Below are 27,482 nucleotides of genomic sequence, written 5' to 3'. Positions count from 1 at the left end.
CTTGGGGTCTCTTCGCCTCTGCAATCAAGCTCTCCCAATAAACATGTGCGGAAGGATCCTGTTGCAGCATCGTTCTTCCTGGCCAGTCGGGCACACGCAAGATTTTAAGAGGTCATTTCCTGTTCAGATCATGATGCTTGTATATGTGGATAGCCACAGTTCTGGGGGTGGGGTGGGTGCGGGAACACAGTCCAGGGAGCATAAGGTGGCAGGAGCAGGAAGCTGTCTGTCACATTGCATTAGAACTTAGGAAGGAGACAGTGGACAGGAATTAGGGCTGGGCTACAAAGCCTCAAGGTCCTCCCTTGGTGACCCACTTCCACCAGTGCGGCTCCATCTTCTACTGGCTCCACAACTTTCCCAAGCAGCACTGACTGTTGGTAACCAAGGTTCAAATGTGTAAGCCCGTGGAGGATTCTTAACACTCAAATTACAACACTGTCTATTAGCGGGTAGAAGGTGAGACAGGGATCCCATGTAGGCACAGATGACCTTGAACTCTTGGTCTTCATGGCCCTGTCTCACAGGTGCTAAGATTACAGGGGTGCATCACTAGGGCTGGCTTTTGTATTTGCTTTGATTTAACAGAGTCAGAGCTATAGATTTTGGTAAGCAGTGGGCCAGTCCGTTGCAAGAAGTAGAAGGTGAAAACTTAATACAGTCTTTGGGTGAACACCTGATGTGTTTCCCTGTGGGGTTATGACAATTGTTTGTGTTGCTGGCCAAGGAGGAGGGAAAAATGGCCGTAACCATCTGTAATGGCTATTCCTGGTTGTCAGCTTGACTGTATCTGGAATGATCTACAATTCATAATTGGAAGGATCACCTGTGATCCAGATCTTGAGGCTGAGAGAAACAAGTTTCTGATCTAGATCTTGAGGCATAGTGGCTATGAATCCCAGGAGACTGAAGCAAGGAGATCTCTTGAGTTCAAAGTCAGCCTGGGACAGAACAAGTCCCAGATCCAGGTACATACTTTTAATCTGGGTCACACCTTCTGCTGGAGGCCAATGTTGGAGGACATTGGAAGAAGGAAGATTCACTGTTCTTTGTCTGCTTGCATTTATTTGTCAGCTCATCTATTGGAATCTGTTGGAATCCCACTAGCCTTGTGGGACTGAGCAACTACTAAGATCCTTGGACTTCCCATTCACAGCTGACCGTTGTTGGGGAATTGGACTACAGATGGAAGTCATCCTAACAAATTCCCTTACTATACAGAGACTCTCCATACGTTCTGTGACTCTAGAGAACCTCGACTAGCACACCATCTCTGAAAGGCACAGCCAGATGTCTCTATGATGCCGCTGCCGGTAGTGGCCCAGGAGTCAACAGAAAGGTCAGCCTTTCTTTTTTTGGTGTGATTGATCTGTCCATGTACACTTAAGGCAACGGTACCTGCAGCGATATCTCAGTTACATCTACAAAACCAGAAACTGCTCTGGGATCCTGACTCTGTTGCTTATTAGACTTAGGATTGTCGTCGGGCACAGACCACTCGGGAACCTCACACTGCCTGCTCCCTCAGTCTGTCTGTCTCTGTCTCTCGGTTTGGGAGTGAATGGGTATCTGGGAAGGCTGGAGTTAACTTCTGGATAATCTGTATACAAATTAACCCAGCTGAGGTTGGAAACACACCTCAATGACAAAGAGTGCTTGCAGCTCTTGCAAAGGACTTGAGTTCAGATCCCATCAAATGTGTCGGGTGGCTCACAACTGCCTGTCGGTCTAGCATCTCGGGATCTGCCACCCTCTTCTGATCTCTGCAAACACTTGCATACACATGACCCACGACATATAAATAGACAAAACAAAAAATAAATCTCTAAAAAATCTGGTAGAAGCCCTTGTGTATTAATGAGCCATGGACTGTTTAAGAGAGGGTTAGATGCTACATCCACTCTAGTAGTGACACGCGTGACAGGCCAAAAGCCTGGACGCAGTCCCCGAGGCAAAAAGTTCACGGATATGTAGTCTCCTGGAATAAAGAATGCTCCAAACTTGTCCTTGCGAATGGATCTGTGTGCTTCCTTTCAGTAATTGCTTTATTATAGGTGCTTCCAAGCAATGCCTTGCCAAATACCTAAGCAAAATTGAACTTTGCTTCCTGGCCTTCACCAATGCCCTACGTAGTCCTTGAGCAGACCCTGGGCTTGGAATTCAGTAAGACTGCTGCCTATTCAGTGACATTCGGAATCGCCTCTAGTATTCTAAGAGAGATAGTGAAAGAAATCAGGCTTTACTCTCTACTACATAGAGTTAGAAATCCCAGGGCAAGCTTAGCAAAGTAAGTTTAGAATTCTTATTATAGTTATGTATGGCAGACTATGCTACTTATTAGTAGAAAGTCCCCCCACACTATCACTCAGAATAAAAGCCAAGTCGCTCCCATATACAAAAATTTACAATGGCTTAGGAAGTAGATCGGGCTGTGGTTTTAGAGTATTGCATTATTCATGAGATGGTTAGCTAGAGCAGAACTCCCTAATTAGAACCAGGACTTGGGCCAGGGAGTGTAAAGACCTCACACCTGGCTTCTAAGACTATAGCTGACCTTAGATAGAGCTGACTTTGTCTCAGTTGTTTTATTGCCCAGTTCCTGCCAGTCTTTGTGTTTACATTCCTCTGTTTTGTGTAAGAGTCATTAAGCATCTAGTAATCTCATTGTACCTTGCTGATGTGTCACCTAACTTCCCTATTTTCTTCTGTATAAAAAGTTTGATGCTCGATTTGACAAATTACATTCAGATACGGCACACTCCCTTGTGTCCGCATCTGTCTGTCATCCCCTTCTCGCCAACTCCTTGCCCACCTGTACCGGAACCCCATCTTCCTGCAGATTGAGGACCCAACTGAGGTCCGTCTGCAGCAGTCGGAGAAATTTAGAAATTACAATGTTCTATATGGGAGACATTTCTAAGGTTCCAACATTAGCACAGCGTTAACACTTCTTAGTGGAAAATTTCCACAGGAACTTAATAGCAGAAGGGACTATCACGGAGATGTGCTTCACAGAGAAAGGTACCTCGTAGTCCAAGGCACTGCCTCCTCAGTGTGAGTCAGTTGTATTAGTGACTGCCACACAGCTGTAAAAGCACCCCACAGAATCCCTCAGGATGGACCTATTTTGGCTCCCGGCTGCCGAGGCATCCATCTCCATGAGGAGGAGGATGTAGGATAGAGTGGTCCATAGCTTGGCAGGAAGTAGGGATGAGACAGGAAGTGTCTAGGAATCCCGACTTCCTCTCAGTGGCCTACTGTCAGTTAGGCACCTTCTGCTGTTTCTAGACAAACCCCCACACCCTCCACACAGCCCTTGAGAAAACAACTGGGACCTAAGCATTCAATATTTGAGTATAGAGGCATTTTATACCCAAGCCATAATACTGGTGTGGATGGATAGTCACACTGGCTAAGGCTTCAGACTGTGGTCTTCTGCCTCAGTCAGCTGTTCCTGCCACATGGAGAGCTGGAATACTGTGGTGTAGTAGGGAGGATGTGAGTGGTCCTGGCAGCACCTTACCTGGGTTGTGACTTTTCTAAGTCTCTTAGGGTTTCCATTGCTATGAACAGCCACCTTGATCAAGGCAACTCTTATAAAGGACAACATTTAATTGGGGCTGGCTTACTGGTTCTGAGGTCCAGTCCATTATCATCAGGGTGGGAAGCATGGTGGCATGCAGGCAGGCATGGGGCTGGAGGAGCTGAGAGTTCCACATCTTGTTCCGAAGGCAAACAGGAGAAGGCTTCCAAGCAGCTAGGAGGAGGGTCTCAAAGCCCACCCCTACAATGACACACCTACTCCAACAAGGCCACACCTCCTAATAGTGCCACTCCCTGGGCCAAGCCTATTCAAACCACACACTAAGCGTCCTTTTCTCTTGATTTGTAAGATGCCTCATGTTGAAATATACTGTGCACATTTGATGAGCAGATTTGATCAGGAGAGTGCTGACCTAGCAGGCATGAAGCCTTGGGTTCTGTTCCCAGCACTGTGTAAACTGGGCAGGATGGCACACACTTGAATTTTAGCATACAAGAGTTGGAGGCAGGACAAGTAGAGGTTCAAGGTCATCCTTGGCTACATAGGGAGTTTGAGGCTGTCTGGGCTATTTGAGACCGTCTTAACAAAAAAAAAAAAAAAAAAAAAAAAAAAAAAGGACCTTCACAGTGGTCTGCTTGTTGTACCTTCAGGGTGAGATGTGCTGTATTTATTTCGTTTAAAGATTGATCTATCTCTGATTATCTGGCTGTTTGAAATGATAGTTAGAGAGTCTTCCTGGAGTCATCAAATCCTCTGACTGTTCTAAGAGTCGATGTCTCATTCGACTTATATATCTACCATGGAAATCAGGCTCCTTCCTCCCTTTGTGTGAGACAGGGTCTCTCATCTGCCCAGAGCTTCACAAAGCTGGCTATATCGGCTGGCCTGCTTGCTTCCAGGAGTCCACCTGACTCCGTCTCCCGTCTCACCTTTGCTGGGATTATAGGCGTGAAACCACCATGCTCTGCTTTTTATATGGATTCTGGGGATCCGAGAACTCAAGACCTCATCCTTTCTAGGCAAGTGCTTTATCAATCGAACCATTCTGCTGGTGCCTGGACTTGACCTCTTCCCTTCTGTGTTCTTAGCTAAGTTACAGTGTCTATGGAGAGAAGGGGTGGGGGAGGGGTCTTGTTCTCGTTGCCGTCAGCAAGTGCACCTGATCTAGAGACGGGTGATGGCTCCAGTTCACACTGAAGGATGAGTTTTCTGAGGGTGCTTCTGGGTCTGTTCAAGGGTGAACATTCCCCCCTTTCCTGCCTGGCAGGAGGAGAGCATCGGGGTACATCAGGGCAGCTAGGAAGAGAACCACCTTGTATGGTGCGAATGTGCAGGCTCAGAGTGTCCCCAGCCGTGTGCCTGCGGAGAACCATTATATCAAGTTTAAGATGTGGCATCTTTTATTTTAAAGAAGGTCTCCGTGTCTGGGGACTATGAAGATATGGATGCCCTGCTTCCTGTGTTCATCCAATTGAGGGTGGAGGCCGGGCCTAGATGTCTTCAGTCACTTCACAGTGGAGTGTGACGGGGTTAAGCCATATTCTTATGCTGGCATTGCAAGCAAGCCTGTTGCACAGCTTGTGTGCTGGGGCTTTTGGCTTTCCTGTGTGTGCGTGCGTGCGTGCATGTGCACACACATGGAGGGTAGTAGTGAGCAGTGAGCATTCTCTCATTCTCCCTGTAGTCCCTCGAGGCAGGGCGCCTCACTGAATGTGGGGCTGTGTCTTGGTTAGGCGGGAACCCAGCAAGCCCTAGTAATCTTCCTATATCTACCTCCCCCACCCAAAGCTGGGGCATTTTTTTGGGGGGGGGACTCTTAGTTTGTAGTGGGTCTGGGATCTGAGCCGTAGCCCTCAGGTTGAGGAGTAAAGGCTCCTCACTTAATCACTGGGATATCTCTCCAGCTGCCCCACTTCACCTTTCAAGACCCATTCTCCCAACAGAAGACAGGGGGTCCCGAGTGGTGGGAAAACTGAATCCAGCGTCAGACACACCAGACACAACGTAGAAATCAGAGGAGAGCTACTGCCCAGCAGTTTTAACCACCGATACCCATTTATTTTAATGAAAAAAAGAATCTCTGCATTCTGTATGGTCCAAAACAGAAACGAAGAGCAGCGTGTGTATCTCTGCCTACGTAATCTCACTACAACAGATGACATATGACCCTACTGGTGGCGGAAGACAAACTCAAAAGCACGGGGCCAACACAGACTGCAGTAGAAAGCACGTTTGTGCCACTGTGTGTGGGGTTAAAACCTTTAGTAAGCAACAGCATTAAAATATACCAAGACACTTACCTTACCCTAGCTCCTGCTGGGCTCTGAAGCCCCAGGCCGGCACTAGCTTCATTCCTTAGAAAACATTTTGGTGTGAGCTTTGATGGTTCATTTACGGTTTGTCAATGGGAAGGTTACCCTAGTGGGAGCCGAGATGTTCTTCTTAGCCTGACATGCTCACAGGACAAAACTGAATTCCTTTCCAGACATAATGAACAACTTTTTATTCTCAGCTTTGCGAACAACGGTAGTCACACGGAAGGGTACTTGAAAAACTACCTGGGCTTACTCTATTTTATGCCTGTATATAGGAAACAAACAGTGCGGATATGCGTAATGCATGTGTACATGTGTGGGTAATAGATGTGCATACAAGATGGTGCCTGTTGGTCTCCTCATAGGTAGGTACACCATGATGACATTTGTACTTGTACATACACTGAGGAGGGAGAGGGTCGCCACCATGATCTGTGTCACCACAAGGACCGTAGGACTGTGGGTCTGGGGCGGTATAGTGGCAGACTCTTGCCCATGGGAGATTAGTGCAGCCCTTAGCCTCTGATGGCAAGATGCCTTGCTCCACTCTTGGGAGTAAGGACATCAAGCCATGGCAGCTGGTGGTACTGGGGCGTGGTGGCAGCCCTACTAAGCAGAGAAGACTTCTTTCCCTCGCCCTTCCCCCACCCCCAACCTCTGGACCTGCCTGGCTGGTCGGTCAGCATTCAGTGTTTAGACTGAGCAGGCCCTTGCTATACACGTGAGTGACAGACACCTTACTGGACTGACCTTGACTGGAGGGCGGAGCTGTCTGAGCTTCCACCTCCTCTGTCTAACCATCTCCAAAGCAGGCATCTCCTGCAGTCTTCTACACAAATACTGGGTCTATACACAGACAGATACCCGTCCAGGGACAGATAGGAACCCACCACACAGCTGCGTGGGCAGAGCACTGGCTAGCAACATGTGGACACATCAGAAAAAGTAGTCATCGTTCCTGCTCCCTAAGGTCCAGTGACACGCATGATCTTTAAACATTCAGGGCAAATCCAGAGAGTTCCATTAATCAAAGGAGGCAGGAAGATGCTGTCAATTGGTGAGGTACAGATTAAATGAAACTGCAAAGAAAACGGAGGGTGTGGGGCAGTTGAGGCCTGGTTGTGAAGTTTGAGAGCTGTAAACGGCAATCTTCAGATTTGGATAGACTTTTTTTTTCCTGTTTTTTTTTTTTTTCTTTTTCCTGTTGCTATGGCAACTTGGGAGTCAAGCTTCAGGCGTGTCGTTCTCACAGACCTGAATGGAGAAGGTACAGAATTAGGTCGGGAATATCACAACTCACTTCAAAACACTCAAGTAAACCAGACCAGTGATTGACAGGCTCCAACACACACCACACTCCTCTGAACATTATCTCTTTCTTTAGCGTGGCATTTGAAAACAGAATTATCTTGCTGGCTACATCTACAGAAGTTGAACTTGGGGCTGTGAGTATAGACCAGCAGTACAGCAGTTCTTGGCATCGGAGACCCAGCGCACCCCTCAATAAATACAGAAGTTGGCTCTGAAAGTGCTGATGTGTTCAGGCATCAGGCTTCTTCCCTGAGAGCATCAGCAGCTGTCGACACTGGTCGACATGAGCCTGTGTGCTGATCATTAGCACAGATGTGCCGGGCTAGGAATGCACTGAGCAGAGCCCAGAGCCCAATCAATGGGCATCCCCTGTAGATACACCTCTCTCTCTTTTATCTATCTGTCTGTCTATCTGTCTGTCTATCTATCTATCTATCTATCTATCTATCTATCTATCTATCTATCTATCTATCATCTATCCATTTATCTACCTGCCTATTAATCATCTATCCATCTATTTATCTATCTTTAATCTATCAGACCTCTTTCTATTATCAATCAGACAGATCTATTATCAATCAATCAGACATCTATCTGTCTATCTACCTAGTACCTATCTTTAATCAATCATGTCTATCTTCAATGAACCAGATAGGCATCCTTATCTATCTATCTATCTATCTATCTATCTATCTATCATCTATCTATCCATCTAACTAATCTCTGTCTCCATCTCTTATGTGTTTGTCTGTCTACCTACCTACCTATTATTGACCCACCAATCATCTATCTGACCATATATATATATTCTGCCTGTACTGGCTATTTTTGTGTCAACTTGACACAGCTGGAGTTATCACAGAGAAAGGAGCTTCAGTTGAGGAAATGCCTCCATGAGATCCAACTGTAAGGCATTTTCTCAATTAGTGATCAAGGGGGAAAGGTCCCTTGTGGGTGGTGTCATCTCTGAGCTGGTAGTCTTGGGTTCTATAAGAGAGTAGGCTGAGCAAGCCAGGGGAGGCAAGCCAGTAAAGAACATCCCTCCATGGCCTCTGCATCAGCTCCTGCTTTCTGACCTGCTTGAGTTCCAGTCCTGACTTCCTTTGGTGATGAACAGCAGTATGGAAGTGTAAGCCGAATAAACCCTTTCCTCCCCAACTTGCTTCTTGGTCATGATGTTTGTGCAGGAATAGAAACCCTGACTAAGACACTGCCACAGAGCAAAAGACTCATTGGTGGTTCTTGAAACACCAGGTTGATTTCCCATTGCCGGCAAAACAAATAACCACAGGTACCACGAACCTCGAACCCCACACATGGATTCCCCGACAGTTCTGGAAGTCACAGATGTGAAAGCAGTGTCATGTATTTAATGCCAGTGTATGGGCAGGGCTGCATTCCTCCCCAGGGCTTTATAAAAAGAGCTACCTCCTCGCTAGTGTCCAATCTAGAGGCAGATGTGTTCTGTGACTCCTTGAAGTTCAAAGCCAGCAATATGGCATCTTGACTCCCTGCCTCCACCTCCCTGTTATCCTCATATGGCTGCTCCTCAGCCCTCCTGTAAAGACTGTGCAGTTATGTCAAGCTGGTCCGACTAATGCAGGGTGTTTTATCTCCTCGTCTCAAGACACGTGACCCAACCATGTCAGGAAGGTGTCAAGTGTGTCACTGTCAAATGATGTGACTTGTTCATTAGCTCAGGGGAACAGGATGAGGACATCTTTGGATGTCCTACTCAGCCACCCACACATGTGCAGCTCCATCGTCCAAAGATGAGACACAAGTGGTATCCATCAATGGCAGGTTTAACAGCATCCCAGTTCCTGCTCATTCTCTCTCCTCATCTCAGCTTTGTGCACAGGGAGGAGCTTTGTCCCCAGGATGCCCAGATCCAATTCCTTTTGCTAATTCTCTCCAGCATGGGTTGTGCTGATTCCAGCCCAGATGAAGGACTCACCAGGCCCAACTATGGTGAAAGTATGGCATCCTTGGAGGTCGTTGCCAGAGCCCTCTCCTTCTTGGGCTTCTGTTGCAGATATTTTGGGTCCACCTCCAACCAGGGCCCACTCACCCTGAGGTGGTCTTTACCTCCTTACAGTGTTCAGGTCTGATTTATAACCATTTGCATCAGACCTGTGTATGTATGTATGTAATAGGGTGTATGTAAGTGTATGTAATAGGGTTCTTTACATTTGTTGTTGTTTTGAGGCAGGGCATCACATAGCCCAGGCTGGCCTGAAAAGTAGGGCGGAGCCCAAGGTGGCCTTCATTCCCTCAGCCTTTCTTTTTTTTTTTCCTAAAGTGTTTTATTACCCCCCCTCCCCAGCCCCCCTTTCCCTTTTCCCTCTGGCCCCATTCACTCCAGCCCTGCTCACTCCAGCCCATAGGTTTTTTTTGTTTCTCATCACAGATGGTCGTGAGATTTGAACTCATGACCTTCAGAAGAGCAGTCAGTGCTCTTAACCGCTGAGCCATCTCACCTGCCCCTCCCTAAGCCTTTCAAGTGCTGGGGTAACAGGTGTGAGCCATCATGTCCAGCTCAGATTGTATATGTAGTCCTTTTTAGTGTGTGTGTGTGTGTGTGTGTGTGTGTGTGTAGGCCCCCAGAGGTCAAAGTCAGGTGTCATCCACAATAACACTTCACCTCATTTTAAGAGCTAGGGACTCTCACTGACCTGGGCCATACAGATTTAATTAGATTGCCTGACCAGTGAGCTCCCCAGATCCACCTGTTCCAGGATCCCAGCACTGGGGAAAAGGCAGGCATAGCCCACCACTACGCCTAGTGGTTTATGGGGGGTAGGGGGTGGATTTGAACTCAGGACCTCAGGCTTGTAGACTAAGCCATCTCTCTAGAGCCTGTCCCCTTTGGTTTGTTTGTTTGTTTGTTTTCGAGACAGGGTTTCTCTGTGTAGCCCTGGCTGTCCTAGAACCACTCTGTAGACCAGGCTGGCCTCAAACTCAGAAATCCGCCTGCCTCTGCCTCCCGAGTGCTGGGATTAAAGGTGTGTTCCACCACCACCTGGTCCCCCTTTGGTTTTTTAAGTGATCAGAAGCCACCCATCCTTCTCGATGCTGCCACGCTCCCGATACCCACAAGTGCCGAGGGCTGGGCACCGGGCTCCTCAGCTTTGGTGCTCATGCGTGACATTTGGGGCCAGGTAGCTCTTTCAGCAGGTGCCACCCATCTCCTGCTCCTGAGACTCTTTAGCCCTGTCCCTGTCTCTCTCCACTAGGTGCCACTAGCAGCATCCTCCTTGTCATGACAGTGAGAAGTGATTCTAGACATGGGCAGCTGTTCCTTAGGGGACAACTTGGCTAAAATAAAAAAAAAAAATGGGGGCTGAGTAAGATCCATTAAATTAGGCTGCAGCCCTATGTTTTTTCAATGCTAGTCTCCGATCCCTGTTTTAGGTCAATCTAGATAATCCTGTAAATGAGCCACCTCCCCGGAGCTGCTGAGATGAATCCATGAGGTAATTTATATAATTTACGCAGAGCATTTTGCTGCCGTGTGTGTCACAAAGAAATCCCTCGAGGGTCAGCTATCGGTGTCCCTACAGTCGAATGGCCTTGAAGAACCACAGTGTTTCTGCAAAGCCTGCCTGGTGTTGGCTGTCAGCAGAGGACAACCTTTCTGTATGGCCTCTGTCATTTAGGGTCTTCCCTGTGCCCACTGCGCATCTCACAGCAGAAGGGAGTGAGGTGTAGAGGCAGTCTAAGAAATTCTAGAGAGAGGCACACCTGTCATTAGGGAAAGCAGCTCCGTGAGCCCTGCATTCAAGGGAAGGATCAATAGCAGAGAGCGTGCCCCCATTACAGTGTGGCTGGCAGCTGGATACAGCCGCCAACATTCACTTAAACTGGATTTTTAAAAATGCAAATAACATCTTAATAGAGATTAAATAAAAAAAAAAAAGACCATCTTTGGCTCATCTTTAAACATTCTAAAAAAGAAAGCATCCTTTTTTTTTTAAAGAAAAATATTGATTTTAGTGTGTGTGAGTGCATGTGCGTGTTTCTGTATGTGTGTATGTGTGTGTGTATACATGCATGTGTGTATTCGTGTGTGTGTGTGTGTGTGTACTCACTGATGCCAGAAGGGATAGACAAATCCCTGAGAGCTGGAGTTACAGGTGGTTTTGAGTTGTCTGATGTGGGGCTGGGACCCCAGCTCCATCCGACACAGCTGGGACCCCAGCTCCATCCGACACAGCTGGGACCCCAGCTCCATCCTCCGTCACAGCTGTAAACACTCAGAGCCACAGATCCAGCTCTCCAGCCTCTCTAGCCTGAGCCCGTTGTCATGCCTATGGGAGTCACAGGCCAGAGAACAGCCTCAGGCATCATCCCTCAGCTGCTGCCCATCTTTCTCACTGGCCCAGGACTTGCCTCGTGGTCTAGAATGACTGGCCGTCAGGCCCCGGGATCCTCCTCTCTCCTCTGCCAAGCACCACAAGTATGTGGCAGCTGCTGCTCCTGGCTTTGGTTTGTTAGATGTGGGTTCTGGGGACTGAACTCACAACTTCACGCTTGCAAACCTCACTCTTTACTGAGCCAGCCCTCCCGCCCCCTGCTTCCTTACAGCATGCAAGCTGTTCTTAAGTGAACCCCTCCGTCCCCCAAACCCAGGGTCATTTAATTTTGAAACTTGTAAGATTCTTCACCTAATCCTCAGACCATCTTCTTGCCATTTCTGGCGAATTAAGCCTAAAATCACAGTCAACAAGGTTTCTGAGTAAGTCCTTTCCTTTAGAGCTCTTTGCAGAGGCTTACCATCAAACCACAACTGTACTTGGAACAACAACAACAACAACGACAACAACAACAGCAACCCAGCCGTTTGGTTCGTAGGGAGGGCATTCATAGATGGTTCATGCAGCCTGTCTGTGCCATCCGCATGTTACTTACTTGGCACCACTGACAGTAACGAGATAATTTCATTTACATTTTTTAAACCACTCTCTGTGCTGTTAGTTTTATTTCCCCTTTGAAAAAAGATGTCAGAGAAGGAGGGTACAGAGCCTTCCAGTCAATTCTCGGTCATCAGAGAAAGCCATCTATACTGGATAAATGCAAATGTGTGGCATCCACTTCCATAAAGGAGGCAGTCAATGCTGGTTTCCCCGCCCGCTGGCTCGCCTGGGAGCCCCCCTGAGCTTCGGTTTCCTCATCTACGGAGTGGAATAAAATCATCAGGCCAGCAAAGGGCACAGGAAAATAAGGTGTGGACGTCAGAGCATCAGTGCCAGGTTGGATGGCTCTGAATATTGTTTGAATAGAGGAGGACTCAAGTTGGCTTCCAGTGCTGCCTGGTATCAGCTTCTCCTACAGCTGTTGTAGTTTTATGGACCATGCTCTATAAAGCAGGTGTCGGCAAGCTCTCTCTGTAAAGGGCCAGGTTGTAGACCAGGTAGTCACTGTGAAAAATATTCACCTTTGCCACTGTAATCGCAAGAAACCACAGACAGAATGTGCATAAGTGGACGGGGTTGTGCACTAATAAAACTTTATTAACACACACAGGTGGAGGGCCAGATTGGGCTATTATGCTGTATGTTTGAAGTTCATGCTTAAATCTTTAATATTATTTTTAGTGTGCGTGTATGTTTGTGTGTGTGTACGTGCGTGTGTGAGTGTGTGTATGTGTGTGTGTGTTTGTGTATGTGTGTGTATGTTTGTGTGTGTACATGTGTGTGTGTGTGTGTTTATGTACATGCTGGAATCGATTCTCTCCTTCCACTAAGTGGGTCTTGAGGAATGAAGTCACCTTGTCAGGCTTGGTGACAAGCACCTTTACCAGGTGAGGCATAAGACAGAGAAGAGGTCCTTCTGGCTTACCTGCCCTTCCCTCAAATTCTTTCAAGTCTCATGACTGAGTAAAGTCTGTCTGTGCTTTTGGGAAGTGCCACTAGCCCGATAGCTTGTCAATTTTACTGTCTTGAACTCTTGCTATTTGGTTTCTATTCTTGGTGATGTTTAACTGAGGTTCCCGTTTTATCCAGAGTTTAATATTGTGAAGGTCTCGAATACCTTTCAGGAAGGTTGTCGTCATAAAAACCGTCCTTGTGGTTGTGTTGTGGCAGTTGACTACACACCCGCCTGGACTTGAACTTGTGCAGCATCAGCAGCACAAATACCTTCACCCAGGAATCCTGAAATTCCCTTCCCCCTCCCACTTCTTCCTGAAGAATCAACCCAGGGAGACAGTGCATGAGCAGGGTGTGGCTGGAACAAGGACAGTCAGGAAGCTCGGGGGCCTCTGTGGTAAGACAGTCCACTCGATTCCCACTTGTGTGTGTGTACACGTGTGGTGTACATGTGTGTGTACATGTGTGTACATGTGTGTGTACACGTGTGTACACGTGTGTACATATGTGTGTACACGTGTGTGTACATGTGTGTGTACATGTGTGTGTACATGTGTGTGTACATGTGTGTGTGCTCATTATCTGCCACCCTGGGAGCTTTTGATGTGAGGAGGTTTAGGAGCCACACCTCCAGCATTGGGTTTCCAATGAGGTAGGGTCAGGGTATGGGTAGAGACATATCAGATAGTTAGTTCCCTTGATGTTCTGCATGCAGTCGGCGTGAGACCCACCCCCATCTCTGCAGCTGATACTACACAAGGATGACCTGCAGGCTAAAGGTAGCCATTAGCAAATCAGGCACCTCTACACAGACACCAGGGGTTGTCTGCACATGAAAGACGTGTTCTAGATCCCCAGAATCAGGGCTAAGACTGTCCGAGAAGCAAGGGACCATCAAGTGTGTTGCTTTTACTATACCCTCAGCCCTTGTTTGCTGTCGTCCCATCTCATATGAAGCTGGATGAATTCTTACAGTCTTGTCTAACTTCCCCACCTCCATCTCCAGTATCACCCTCAGCCCTTTATCTGTTGATTGCCAGAGACTATTTAGGAGAATATCTATCTCTCCTTCAAACTCTCACATAGACTTGGAGTCAGGAAGACAACAAGTTCATCGCAGTCACCAGTGAAGACAAATAGACCAAGGTAAGAATGAGGGGCAGGAGCAGAGCTAGAGGACTTGGAGGGAGCCTTGAGGACTGTGAATGGTAATGGCACAGTCGCCAGAGGTGGGTGAGAGGAAGGCTGATGACATGACTCTGGGAGATGCAGAGCACAGACAGCCAGTGGCACACTGTCTGGATTTCCCTCCTGAGTTTTACCACAGAGCTTCATACACTGCAAGTGTCAGATGTCGAAATGTGTGACTCCTACTGACCTGCCTGCCTTGTCACTGTCACCAGGAGATACCACATTGTGTTACCTTTACCAAAATTTCATTCCATGATCACACCAGTAATTTCTCAAAATTTAAACACCAGAGCCCCAGAGCCTTGTGGGTGGCAGAAGCTGATGTGAACAGCTGCTAAGGTTAAAACCGGACCAACATCACCCCCACAGGAGAGTCTGGCAGTACATGTTCACTTCATTGATTCATGATGAATGAATCATGAATCATTGATTCATGATTTATGTTCCTTAGCTGTGGTGGTTTGAATAGGAATGGCCCCCATAGACTCATGTTTTTGAATGCTTAGCCCATAAGGAGTGGCACTATTAGGAGGTGTGCCCTTGTTGGAGTAGGTGTGGCCTTGATGAAAGAAGTGTGTCATTGTGGGGACGGGCTTTGAGGTCTGTATGTTCAAGCTAGGTCTAATGTGGCACACAGCCTCCTACTGCCTAGAGATCAAGATGTAGAACTCTCAGCTTCTCCAGCACCATGTCTGCCTGCATGCTACTGTGTTTCCCTTCATGATGATAATGGATTAAACCTCTGAAACTGTAAGCCAGCCCCAATTAAATATTTTCCTTTAGAGGAGTTGCTTTGGTTATGGTGTCTCCTCATACCAATAAAACTCCAACTAAGATATCTGCCTAGTAAATCTTACTCAAAGTGATGTGTCATCGTATTAGAGTTTATACAGGTAATAACGATTTCATTGTTACTGAAAGGAAGCATGAGTTATAGATACGATTTTATTCTTTCCTTCTTTCCTTCCCTTCTTCCTCCCTCCCTCCCTCCCTCCCTCCCTNTCCCTCCCTCCCTCCCTCCCTCCCTTCCTTCCTTCCTTCCTTCCTTCCTTCCTTCCTTCCTTCCTTCCTTTCTTCCTTCCTATTATTAGGAAACAAGTCTCACTGTGTAGCCTGGAACTTACTATGTAGACTATGCTGGTCTTGAATTCACAGAGATCCACCTGCCTCTGCCTTCTGAGTATTTGGATTAAAGACCAGACACCAACATTAAATCTATTAAATGTTGGGAACCACACTGGTCCAAGGCTTTCTCAGAAGCCCTGAGAAAAGAACAAAGGGAATGCAGCAAAGGGGCAGACCAAGGGCAGACTTGGTAAGGTCTACTCTGTGTCTGTGTCTGCCTGTGTCTGTCTGTGTCTGTCTGTCTGTCTGTCTGTCTGTCTGTCTCTCTCTCTCTCTCTCTCTCTGTGTGTGTGTGTGTGTGTGTGTGTGTGTCTGTCTGTCTGTGTCTGTGTCTGGTGCCTCAAAGGAGTTAAGGTTTCTATTCCTGGGAACTTGGCTTTCTTCTCTGAAGGACTATAGTTATCTGAAGGGCTATGGTTATCAGTCCTAAGACCGATGAGTCTGAGGTTTCCTGTGTTCTCTTTGGCAGTATAATCTGGTCAAGATCTCCAAGGACCTTGACTTTCTCTCCTTATACATAACATGTAAGATGCTGTACTTAATAAACTTGCATGGCACAGGCACTCTCCTGGTCCCAGCTTTGTCTTCTCTATTCCTCATTCCTGGTCCTTCCCCTCAACATCCCACATTCAGGGCCCTTATTCCTGTGGGTTTGGACCAAGCAAAGGATTAAACACCATCATGCTTGGGCAAAACATATTTTACTATAACTCAACTTTCATCTCTGTCCATTGGAAACTTTTACAAGTGTTTTGTGTGAGTTACCCTTCTCCTCACTGCAACCAAAATACCTCCTAGAAACAACTTGGGGAAGGAGGGGGCTTATTTTGGTTCACAGTTCAGGTGATATAGTCTACCACGGAAGGCATAATCCAGCCAGGGCTCAGCCTCAAGCAACAGCACTGAGGTACTGTTGTTATAAGGGGTTACAGGAGGCAGAGAGCTCTTTCTGAGAGCAGGACAGGTCATAACCCCCAAGTTCAGTCCCCCCAACACCCCGTTTCTTTCAGGTAGGTCCCACCTCCTCAAACAGTAGCAACCAAGTGCTCAAACACATGAGCCTGGGCAGGACATTTGCCATCCAAACAGGATGGGAATAGCTTGCATCCATGGTAGACCAGTTGGCCAATTTTGGTACATTTAGTTCCAAGCAAGTGGCACCAATAGGAGGTTTTGCTTGTCGCCTGGTTTGCAAAATAGCAGAGCCTCTTCCAACATCTCCTTCAGCTGGCAGGAGACCACCCAGATGCCTTTAAAAGTTGACTGGAACAGTTTTACACGTGAGCACATGGATACCAGCTAAAGATGTAGGGGACAGATTTCCTTGGGAATACATAGTGAAGAGTCAGGTGCTATGTGGTGAGGTTTGTGGGCACACATGCAAGGATGTGAAGCCAAGCAGACTTACCTGACAATAAGCTGAGGAGAGAGAAGAGCAGCAGCAAGCTGAGGCTGAGGTGCAGGGCCCCAGCCCCGTTGCAGTCCACTTTGGAGTTCTTGCAAGAGCACACCTGCACCCTGAGGTCTGTGATGTTCGTCATGGGTGGCTTCCCTGAATCTGTCACCATGATGGGCAGGTTGTAGTTTGCCTTGTTCAGATTCTGAAGAAGGCTCACGAGGGCGTGGGTGTCTGCAAGACAGGAAGTCCTTGTGAGAGAGGAGAAGCCCTCTGTGAGAGGCAGAGTGAGGCTCTGGGGCCTTGGTGTGCACAGAAGTCACCGTGTGCAAATAACATTTATAGTCATAGGAAGGTGAGAATGAAATCTGTGAACATTAAGTAAAATACACTCAGTGGCAACAGGCTGCATGGGATGAATGTTTCGGAGACAGTGTCTTCATTAGGACAGGCCCTATAATTTGGTTCTGTAATAATGGACTCTAGACTTTCTTGAATAGAAATTTCTATGCTCAATCCTACAATACAGTCTCATCCACCACCGCCGTCCCATTCTGTCACTGGTGCAAAAAGTGAACTCTGATGGCATTGGTAGCAGGAGAAGTTCATCACTGAAGACAAGGCAAACTCAGTTCATGCTGGGAAGGAAGTGCGTGGGATAGCAGGACTCTGAAGTGCTTTGTAATTAGTAAGGTCGCTGGTCGGTGGTGGGCCACATTTCAATTCTGCCCACCCGTGTGGAAAGGCAGGGGGAAAGAGAGGTTGCGTGTGACAGTCATCTTGAGTGAGGGGCACATGAAGATAGTATCAATGCCAATGATGAAGACCAGGGCCACCAGCAAGACTGAGTCAAGAAGTCGGTAGTGTGCAATGGAGGGGGAGTGTTATCAACTTCAGACTTTCTGATGGAAGGAGGTGGGCCAGAAACCTTCCAAAGTGCTTCAGAGAGTAAAGGGGATGGAGCCCCCATCAGAGCCCCCAGTAGAGCCAGGAGAGGTTTGAGAAGCAGGAAGCTTCTATCATCTATCTATATATTTATCTATCTATCACCTATTTGTCTATTCTTGTGTTACTTAACTAAAGCAAAAAAGGGAATAAGAAGGACAAATAACCAGCTTCTAATGGGGGTGCTCTCGTAGAAACACAAGGAGCACCGAATGGCCCAGGGAATGCTGGGGACACAGTAGTCACTAGAATGAGGACACGCTGCCTAAGGTGAAGACAACAAAAAGGAAGAAACAGAAGGCAGAACAGCCATGCTTGCACAGATACTCACAGACACACAGACACACGCACACATGCACACACAGAGACACATATCCACACTAATATACACACACTCATACACACAGTCACGCACACACACACACACACACACACACACACACACACACACCCCTGAAATCCCCTGTGGGAACCTATGGGAAGGAGAACAGAAGTTCAAACGGAATGAACCAAGGACGGCCACTTGCGGTCGCTGACTTACTGTTGATTTTGGAGATCTTCCAGACTTTATCAGGGACGGTCTGTTTATGAATCTCGAACTTGAAGGGGTCTGTGTTGGGGTGAAGGTCCTTGTCCGAAGCCCCCAGAATGACCACGCTGAGGTTTCTGGCATCATCGCAGACCTCAGCCACAGTTGGGTAAATGATGGGAGCATTGTCATTAATGTCCTCCAGGGTTATCAGCAGAGTCCCGGTGCCAGTTGCGGGAGGGTTGCCTGTGGGGAAAGGAGGCACTCGTGAGCCACTGCTGTAACAGGACGTTGGTCTACCAGCTCACTTGCTGGGATCCACACCTAGTGTGTTATGCTCATTATCTAGTCACAGTTTTACATCAGCTGGGCTGATGGTGAAAGATGACGCTTTTGTTGGTTCTGTACTAGAGTCTGTGATCCTCCTGCCTCAGCTTCCTGGGCACTGGAATCACAGGTATGTGTGCCTAACCACACACGCAAGGCAAGTGCTTTACAGCTGAGTCACATCTCCCCCCAAGCCCTTGGGCTTTGGAGATAGTGCCTTACTCTGTAGGCCAGTCTGGCCTCCAAGCGACAATCTTCCTGCCTTACCTTTCTGACTACTGGGATTGTGGACACATGCCACCAAACTTGGTTTCCAGTGATCACTTAGAAGAGTTAGCGCCAATGTTTAGGCTACAAATTATAAGCATTTACATGTCTCCTATTCCCATAAGGGTCAGACATACCCTCAGTGTGTCACAGTACTTTATTGATGGTCTCCAAGTGGTGGCCTGATGCAAATATTTACAATCACTTTTTATTACACTGTGTGTGTGTATGTATGTATGCATGTGTATGTGTGTGTGTGTGTGCACACAGGTGTGTACTTGTACAACTCAGAAGACAACTTGGGGGAATCAGTTCTCTCCTTCCACCTTGTGGGTCCCAGGGATCAAACTCAGGTCATCGGACTTGGCAGCAAGTGCCTTTCACCTCTTAGCCATCTCCCCTGTCTCCCACCAGAGGTTTTAAAAGGGAGTTGTGCGGCTGGAGAGATGGCTCTGTGGTTGAGAGCCCTAGCTGCTCTTTCAAAAGACCCAGGTTCTATGCCCAGCACCCACGTGGTAGCTCAGGACTCAATAACTCCATTTCCATGGGATCTGTTGCCCTCTTCTGGCCTCCTTGTGCACTGCACGTACATGAAAGAGATTATATACAGGCAAACCAAGCATATACATAAAGATAAATGCCTTTTTAAGCAGGGGTGGTGGAGCAACGTGATTTGACTCATTGATAGAAACCACACAGCTGCATATATAGGAGAGTCTCCACAGTGGATTAAGAGGGGCACAATATGGGTAGTTTGCACAGGGAAAATGCCTTGTCTTGGTGATGAGGCTCAGGTGAGGGCATCAGAGGACCAGCAAAGGTTGCCAAGGGACCACCAGTCCAGGTGTGTGCTTGCTAATGGCCCTTCAGACTCAGTACACTGTGCAGAAGTACGGAGCTTGGGAGAAATGGGAAAGCTGAGTTAGAGACCTTCCTGGGAAAGCAGCATGCTAGAGGTTGCCTATCAGACACCTGAAGTTCAAAGATAGATGGCAGCTTTGGAGAGAACACAGGGAGCTGAACTGCAAGGTAAGAAAATGATCTGGGAGGCTGAGGCAGGAGGATCATGATGTCTCATCTAGAGTTCTTTTGCGGTGGTAAAACACCATGGTCAAAATGTACTTGGGGAGGAAGCTAGTCCATCACTGAGAGAAGTCAGAACTGGATCTTGGAGGCAGGAGCTGATGCAGAGGCCATGGAGGGGTGCTGCTTACTGGCTTGCTCCTCATGGCTTGCTCAGCCTGCTTTCTTACAGAACCCAGGACCGCCAGCCTAGGGATGGCCCCACCCACAATGGGCTGGGCCCTCCCCCATCAATTATCAATCAATAAAAGGCTCACACGTAGGCCAATCTGATGGCAACATTCTCTCAATTGAGGTTCCCTCCTCTCAGGTGACTACAGCTTGTGTCTAGTAGACATAAAACTAGCCTGCACGACAGTGAGTCTGAGATGGGCCTGGGTTACAGGGTGAGTCTTGCTTTAACTGTCCCTGTCCATAAGAAAGAAACCCAGATCCAAATGAAACCCCACATCCACCATAAGTAAGGAGAAGCTCTGGGGTTGTGCAGGGAGGGCGTTCCAGACATGTCTTGCTTTGTCCTGTTTTGTTTTCCATTAGTGGGGAAGAAATCAGCTTGAAGGGAGATGAAGAGTGAGCTCTGAGCAGTGGAAACAGAGAGCCTCCCCTGGCCTGCTGGGAATTGAAATGTGTCAGCACCCAAAGACAGATGCAGAACGAACATTCAGATAAACACACACGGAATAGGAATGTGTGTGATTAATCACCAGGGCGGGCTCTTCCTCATGGGGGGTGCATCACCAACTTTTGTTAGAGCAACAACTTCAAAGAAACGCAGAATTACTTCACAGCCAGTTCTTCACTGTCAGCTTTAGCCATTTGGCTAAACTTCTTTGTTGAAAAATTATTTTCCTCTTTTTATTGAACTAATTGAATATCTCAGAAGAATCCATTACATATATTTTTTTCCTCCCGCTCTGAATATATTATGAAGTAAAGTCGTTTGGGTAGAATGGATGAGAAGACATTACGGGTGTTTGAAATATGGCTAGAAGAATCGGCCTCTCATGAACTTAATTACAGGACTGTCTTCAATTTCCCATGTGTTATTGCCCAGCCAGCTGGTGATGTCTTTTTCTAAGTCAGTAGACAGAGCTAGTTACAGTGTGTGAGAAGAAAATGCTGGGCGAGCCAAAATCCTTTCTACAAGCTCTCCTCCCTCATGAACGTTATTTTTAAATTCATTGTATTTTATTTCTCTCTCTCTCTCTCTCTCTGTATGATGTGTGTATGGTGTGGTATGTGTGCATATATGTATGGTGTATGTTTGTGTGGTGTGCATGAATGTGTATGCTGTGGTGCGTACGGTGTGGTATGTGGTGTGTGTGTGTGGTGTATGGATGGTGTATGTGTGTGTGTAGTATATGGTGTGGTATATGGTGTGTGTACATGTGTGTGGTGTGTGTGTGTGTGAGGTATATGGTGTGGTATATGGAGTGTGGTGTATGGAGTGTGTATGTGTGTGTGTGGTGTGTGTTATGTGATGTGATGTGATGTTTGTGTGCATGTGTAGATGTGGCTCCAGTAATAACCAGAAGTCCTGGGCTTCTGGGTATTTTCTAAAAAGACATTTAGTTACTGTCGTTTTCTTTTCTTTCTCACCAGCAGCCTCCAGCGCCTGTGTAACAGCTCTGGGACAAGTCTAAGAACTCAAGCTTGGTTAGGAAAGTATCTCTTCTTCACAGACTTACCATTTCAACAGAAAAAGCCCAAGTTTGAGCCAGTCACCCAGAATACACATACGGCAGACCAGTAACATGACAATCACCCAGGGCATGTGTGCGGCAGACCAGCAACGAGCCAAGAAAGGAGCTGACCACTCAGGATAGACTATGATTGACCTAGACTTGCGCAGATCTCATTGGAGGGAGCCAGTGGATACGTTCTCAGCAAAGGTTTGAAAAAAAAAAATCCCAGCTCTGAATGTGGACTGGGGCTTGGCTGGATGTGTAGCAGCTTCTGGATTGGTTGAGTTGGAAGCTGGAAGGACCTCTGAGATGTGAGCCATTCTGGTCCCCACTTTGGTGGTAGGGAACACAGTGAAAACAACTGACCCTCATTCCAAAGACACATGGCTGCTTTCAACACTGAGCACAGTAGACACATGGAGGGATCTATAGAGGCTGTAAGTGCTGAGCAGAGAGATCAGCATGGGCTCCCTCATGAGAGACCTGTTGAGTTAGGTCTCGTCTGTACACAGTGTCTTCTCTTGATAAGCTTTTGTCCTGTACATTTAAATTTGACTAACTCAACAACTAATTAATTCACTAATGCTTTGTTCTTTTGAGGTCTTACTATGTATTCCAGGTTGTCGTGGAACTTACTACACAGCTCAAGTTGGCCTTGAACTTGTGATCCTCCTGCCTTGGCCTCTGAGTGCTGGGATTACAGGCGTGCACACCATGCCCAGCTTTATCCTTTACTTTCTATTTCACAGAATATCTGTTATGCAGTTTCATTTTTTTTAAAATACAGGATCTCATTTCCAATAAGGAATCAAAAATTTGCAAAGTGTGATTTGGGCTTATTATTTTTTCTTCAAAATGTTTACTTCTATTTATGTATACATGTGTGTGGATATGTGCACATGCGTGGAGGTGCCTGCAGAAGCCAGAAGAGGGCACCAAAACCCCAGGTGGTTGAGAGCCTCCGTGTTGGTGCTGGGAACTAGACTTGGGTCCTCTGGAAGATCAGCCAGTGCTCTTAGGTACTGAGACATCTCTCCAGCTTCTCTTTCTTCTTATCACTTACATCTTATTATTATGAGTTATTCCTTAATGGTGTTACAGTATTGAGAAACTCGCCACTTTTGTGTCCAGCCCAGTGGCATTGAGAACATCCACTGTCACACAACTGACCCCTGTGTCATCTGAACTTCTTTCATTTCTGTACCGAACCTGTATCAGCAACTGAACAGTTGGCCCACCAGATCCCTTCCAGATCCACGTATCCCACCCCACTTTCTGCCTTCATGAGCCTGAGTATTTCTGGCCCCTCGAGCAAACCATCTCATTATTATTTATTTTACTTTTACTTGTGTGTATGTGTGTGTCTGTACATGAGTGTAAGCATATGTGAAGGCAATGCCCATAGAAGCCAGAAGAGGGCATCAGATCTCCTGAAGCTGGAGTTATGGGTGCTTGTGAGTGGCCTGATACATGTGCTGGGAATTGAATGCTGGTTCTCTTCAAAAGCAACAAGCACTCTTAACTGTTGGGCCACCACCTCTCCAGCCTCCAAACCATGACACTTAACTAAGTCATTCTAGGCATAGTTGGGGTTTTTAGCTTCCCATTCCCACTGTCTAACTGAACTGACAACATATTAGGGACACACACTGTGACTGTGTTTTCCCCATGGCTGGATGTGCAGGGTGGGGACTGACCAAAGCCAGGCCTAGTGGTTCTCGTGGGTCATGAGCTGACACCTTTACTATTACTGCCCATCAGATGGAGTGGCTTAGCAACGGTGGATGGCTCTCAAGCTGTATACACGTTCCCTAGAAGTAACAGCGGGATGTGAGTTGTACACAGGGCCAGTGTCTGCTTAGAAAGCCCAGTGACATGGAAACCAGATCATGTTGCACTGGGGCACTGGGTGTTGCCTCTATGACTGGAGTTATCCCTTACTGTCCATGTCAGACCATTTATTACGTGATTTCTACAGGACCTAATTTTAGGTATGAAATCAAACAAAAATCCCTGAACCATGATTTGGGGAGGCCTTATCTTCAGCAGGGAGGAAAGAAGCTTGAGGCAGTAAGAAACAGGCACGGGTTCCTCTTCCTCCTCTTCTTCCTTCTCTCTTTCTTCCTCCTCCTCCCCCTCCCCCTCCTCCCCTTGCCCCTCCTCCTCCTCCTTCCTTTACCCCTCTTCCTCCTTCCCTTCCTTTTTGAGAAGGGTCTCCCTTGGCACAAGCTGGCTTTGAACTCACATATAGCCAAGCCTAGCCTGGACCACAGATCCTGCTGCCCCTGTCTCCCAGGAGCTGGGATTATAGGAGGGTGTCACTGTGCCCAGCACATCTGTCTTTTTCTCTTTGGTAACGGGGATGGGACCCAAGGCTTCCTTTGTTCATAGTAAATGCACCACTACTGAGATGCAGCACCAGGTCTTTAAACAAAAAAATGCCATTTAAAAAAATTCATAATTTTAGCCAAACAGGATATTTCTCACTTCCAGGCTTTTTTTCCCTGATAGGTTCCATTACCCAGGAACGTGCATAAGCGTCATACCTAGCTGATGATACACAAAACTGAAAACATGGCATGATCCTAATTTTAAAATGTATACATGGCTGCAGAAAGATCAGAAGGGAATATATTAAAACCCAAGTGGCGATTATCTCCCCAGGTAATGAACATTAAAATAATACCTTCTTCTGCTTCTAATTTTCTTTACAATAACCATGAGGGCTATAATAACCAGAAAGGAAATGTTAGATTTGGAAGTTACACAGGAATTAAAGGTAGTTTCTTTTCAATTCTGTATCGCTCCCTTTTCTCTCAGCCTTCACTTTTTTGTTTTTACAACAAATTGATTTTTTAGTAAATTCACAGTCCTGTAACCAGCGCCATGCTCTGACTCTAGAGCATCCTCATTGTCCCCAAGAAGAGACCTTTGCGCTAACTCTCTAGGACCCACTGCAAGCCCTGGGCAATCACCAGCCTACTTTCTATGGTTATGATCCATTCCAGACATTTCATATAAATGAAATATGCAGTATGCAATCTTAAAAATTATTTTATGTGCATGGGGTTTTATCTTTTACTTGCATGTATGTCTGTGCACCACATGCATGCAGTATCTGTGGCGGCCAGAAGAGGGCGAGAGACCCCCTGAACTGGAGTTACAGAGGGTTGTGGGCTGCCATGTTGGTGCTGGAAACTTAAGAGTGGTCTTTGTTCTTAACAGCTGAACCATCTCTCTTTGTGATGTATGTGATCTTTTTTTGAGTCTTATTTTGTTTAATGTTGTGTTTCTGAGGCCCATCCATGTTGAAGTCCACCCCAGCACTTGGTCCCTGATGGCAGAATCACACGCCACCATGTGGGTATAGCATGCGGTGTCTGTGTGTTCACTGCAGATGGGCGTTTGCAGTTTTCAGTTTTTGTTTGTTACAGACAAGCCTGCTGTCAACATCTGCATGCAAGAGACCAAATTTGCACATGGGGGCAGGATCCCTAGCTCATGAGACCCCAAGTGATCCCTTAGATGAACAGGGTCCTTGGGGATAGTTGGGTGGGCTGGTTTCAAAGACACAGAACAAAACCAGGTGTGGAGTGCACATCTGTAATCCCAGCACTCAGGAAGTAGGGACAGTAGGGTCAAAAGTTCAGCTGCATTGCAGATTCAAGGCCAGATGGGCTACGTGGATGCCAACACACAGACACACACACACACACACACACACAGACACAGACATACACATACACACTGAGACACACACACACTAGGACACACAGACACTGAGACACACACACAGACACTGAGACACACACTGAGACACAGACACACACACTGAGACACACACACAGACACACACACTGAGACACAAACACACACTGGGACACACTGAGACACACATACACTGAGACACACACACACACACACACACACACACACTGAGACACAGACACAGACACACACACCAAGAAACACACACATACTCACACACACAGACACAGACACACACACAGACACACACACATTCAGAATGTCAGGATCACACAAATCCTCCCAGAAACTAATTCTGAGAAGTGCTGGGAAGTAGTAAGTTGCCCTAGTCACTGGCCCCACATCTGCCTGGACATGTTCTAGAGGCACACAGCGTAGGCTCCCAGGGAGTCATGAGTTAACATGATTTCACATGGTGAACATCTGCCTGACAACGGGATACTCCCACACCCAAGGGAATAATCAATTACCTTGAGTGCTTTCATTCATTTTTTTATAACAAAGGAATTGAACAGGATTGTGTGGAAAATGTGGAGGGCGAGGCTGCACTGGTCAGGCTTCCCGGCTCGTCAGAGCTCACCTCACATTGTAGACCTGAAGAGACAGGATTTCACATCTGCCCTGCTGAGTTTCCAAGGGCTTGAGACTATCAGTCATATTGATAATCTTAATTATTACATCGATCTTGTCACATCAACAATCAATCATATTAATATCGATAGAGATATTCATTTATATCGATAGCTTTGACAGGAAGCGGAGGAGGCTGGAGATACAGGGAAGAATGGCCTGCAGTGAATGACCCTACCACGCTGGGAAAGGTGCCAAGGAGGGCTGGCAGAGGGATGATGCTAAGATGCCGTGGGCTGAGCTGGTACACATGGGCGTGGCTGGCAGTATTTTCACATCCCAGTCAATTTCTTGGCTATAAAAAAATGAGTGGAAATATTCTGTTTCACGTTATGACTGGGTATTCCCTTGAGTGTGGGAGTGTCCCGCTGTCAGGCAGATGGTCCTTGGCTTAGCCCCACCTACGCAGTCAAGGGCATGTCCCTGATGATGCTGATGATAAAGGAGACCTTTTTCTGACATCTTTTCAGATAGGCTTGGAGGCCCATTATTTCCTGAGGAAAATGCTCAGTTCATTCCCAGGGTGGTCACAGACAGCGTCTCCATGTCTGGCTGAGACCCCGAAGACCCTACAATGATGAGTTAGGAAGATCAGTCCCTGACTGCACTCAAGGAGTGCAGCACTTAAATATCCAAGCTGTTTTCTGGGTGACCACGGTTTCTGGTTCTTCTTTTAGTGTATGTGTGCCTGAACATCACATGTCAGGAGCTGTACTGGCTGGCTTTGTGTGTCATCTTGACACAAGCTGGAGTTATCACAGAGAAAGGAGCTTCAGTTGAGGAAATGCCTCCATGAGATCCAACTAAGGCATTTTCTCAATTAGTGATCAAGGGGGAAAGGCCCCTTGTGGATGGGGCCATCCCTGGGCTGGTTCTTGGGTTCTATAAGAAAGCAAGCTGAGCAAGCCAGTGAGTAACATCCCTCCATGGCCTCTGCATCAGCTCCTGCTTCCTGACCTGCTTGAGTACCAGTCCTGACTTCCTTTGGTGATGAACAGCAGTGTGGAAAGTGTAAGCTGAATAAACCCTTTCCTCCTCAACTTGCTTCTTGGTCATGATGTTTGTGCAGAAATAGAAACCCTGACTAAGACAGGAGCCATTTATCTTGTCTCTCACTAGAACCTTGGTCTCAGGCTGGACTGGTGGGTCAGAGAGCCCCAGGGATTCGTCTGGCTCCACCCCTCGCCCCCAGCTGTTTTAGTTGTGTCTCCTGCTGCTTTGTTAAAACACTGACTAAAGCAACTTTGTATCGAACAGTTCAGGGTCACAGACCGTCACTGTGAAAAGTCAAGGCAGCAGAACTTTGGTGTGGCTGTTCACCGCACACCCAAGAGCAGAGAGAACGGATGTGTGTACTAGCTCCTCTGCTCTTACAGAGTCCAGAACCGAAACCCAGGGACTCGTGTCACCTACCAGAGGTGGATCTTTCTACCTCAACTAAAGTAATCAAGATGAACCCCCACAGACATGCCCAGGGGCCATACTGATCTAGGAAA

At 47.1% G+C, this 27,482-nt stretch overlaps 1 protein-coding gene across 1 annotated transcript in view; it reads right to left on the bottom strand.

Annotated features, from left to right (window-relative positions):
• Positions 1–6,022: 6,022 nt before the first annotated feature.
• Cdh13 (cadherin 13) overlaps positions 6,023–27,482 on the bottom strand; it is a 1,030,912-nt gene continuing 1,009,452 nt past the window's right edge. The window contains exons 12-14 of the mRNA XM_021169677.2: positions 18,239–18,472; positions 16,765–16,986; positions 6,023–7,113 (exon numbers count right to left, since the gene is read on the bottom strand). Coding sequence (XP_021025336.1) covers positions 7,106–7,113; positions 16,765–16,986; positions 18,239–18,472 — 464 coding nt within the window. The 3' untranslated portion in view covers positions 6,023–7,105. The remainder of the gene's footprint in view (positions 7,114–16,764; positions 16,987–18,238; positions 18,473–27,482) is intronic.

The sequence above is a fragment of the Mus caroli genome, chromosome 8 (genome assembly GCF_900094665.2).
Source record: "Mus caroli chromosome 8, CAROLI_EIJ_v1.1, whole genome shotgun sequence".
Taxonomy (NCBI): domain Eukaryota; kingdom Metazoa; phylum Chordata; class Mammalia; order Rodentia; family Muridae; genus Mus; species Mus caroli.
The sequence above is the reverse complement of the archived record's forward strand: the minus strand, read 5'-3'. Positions and strand labels throughout refer to the sequence as shown.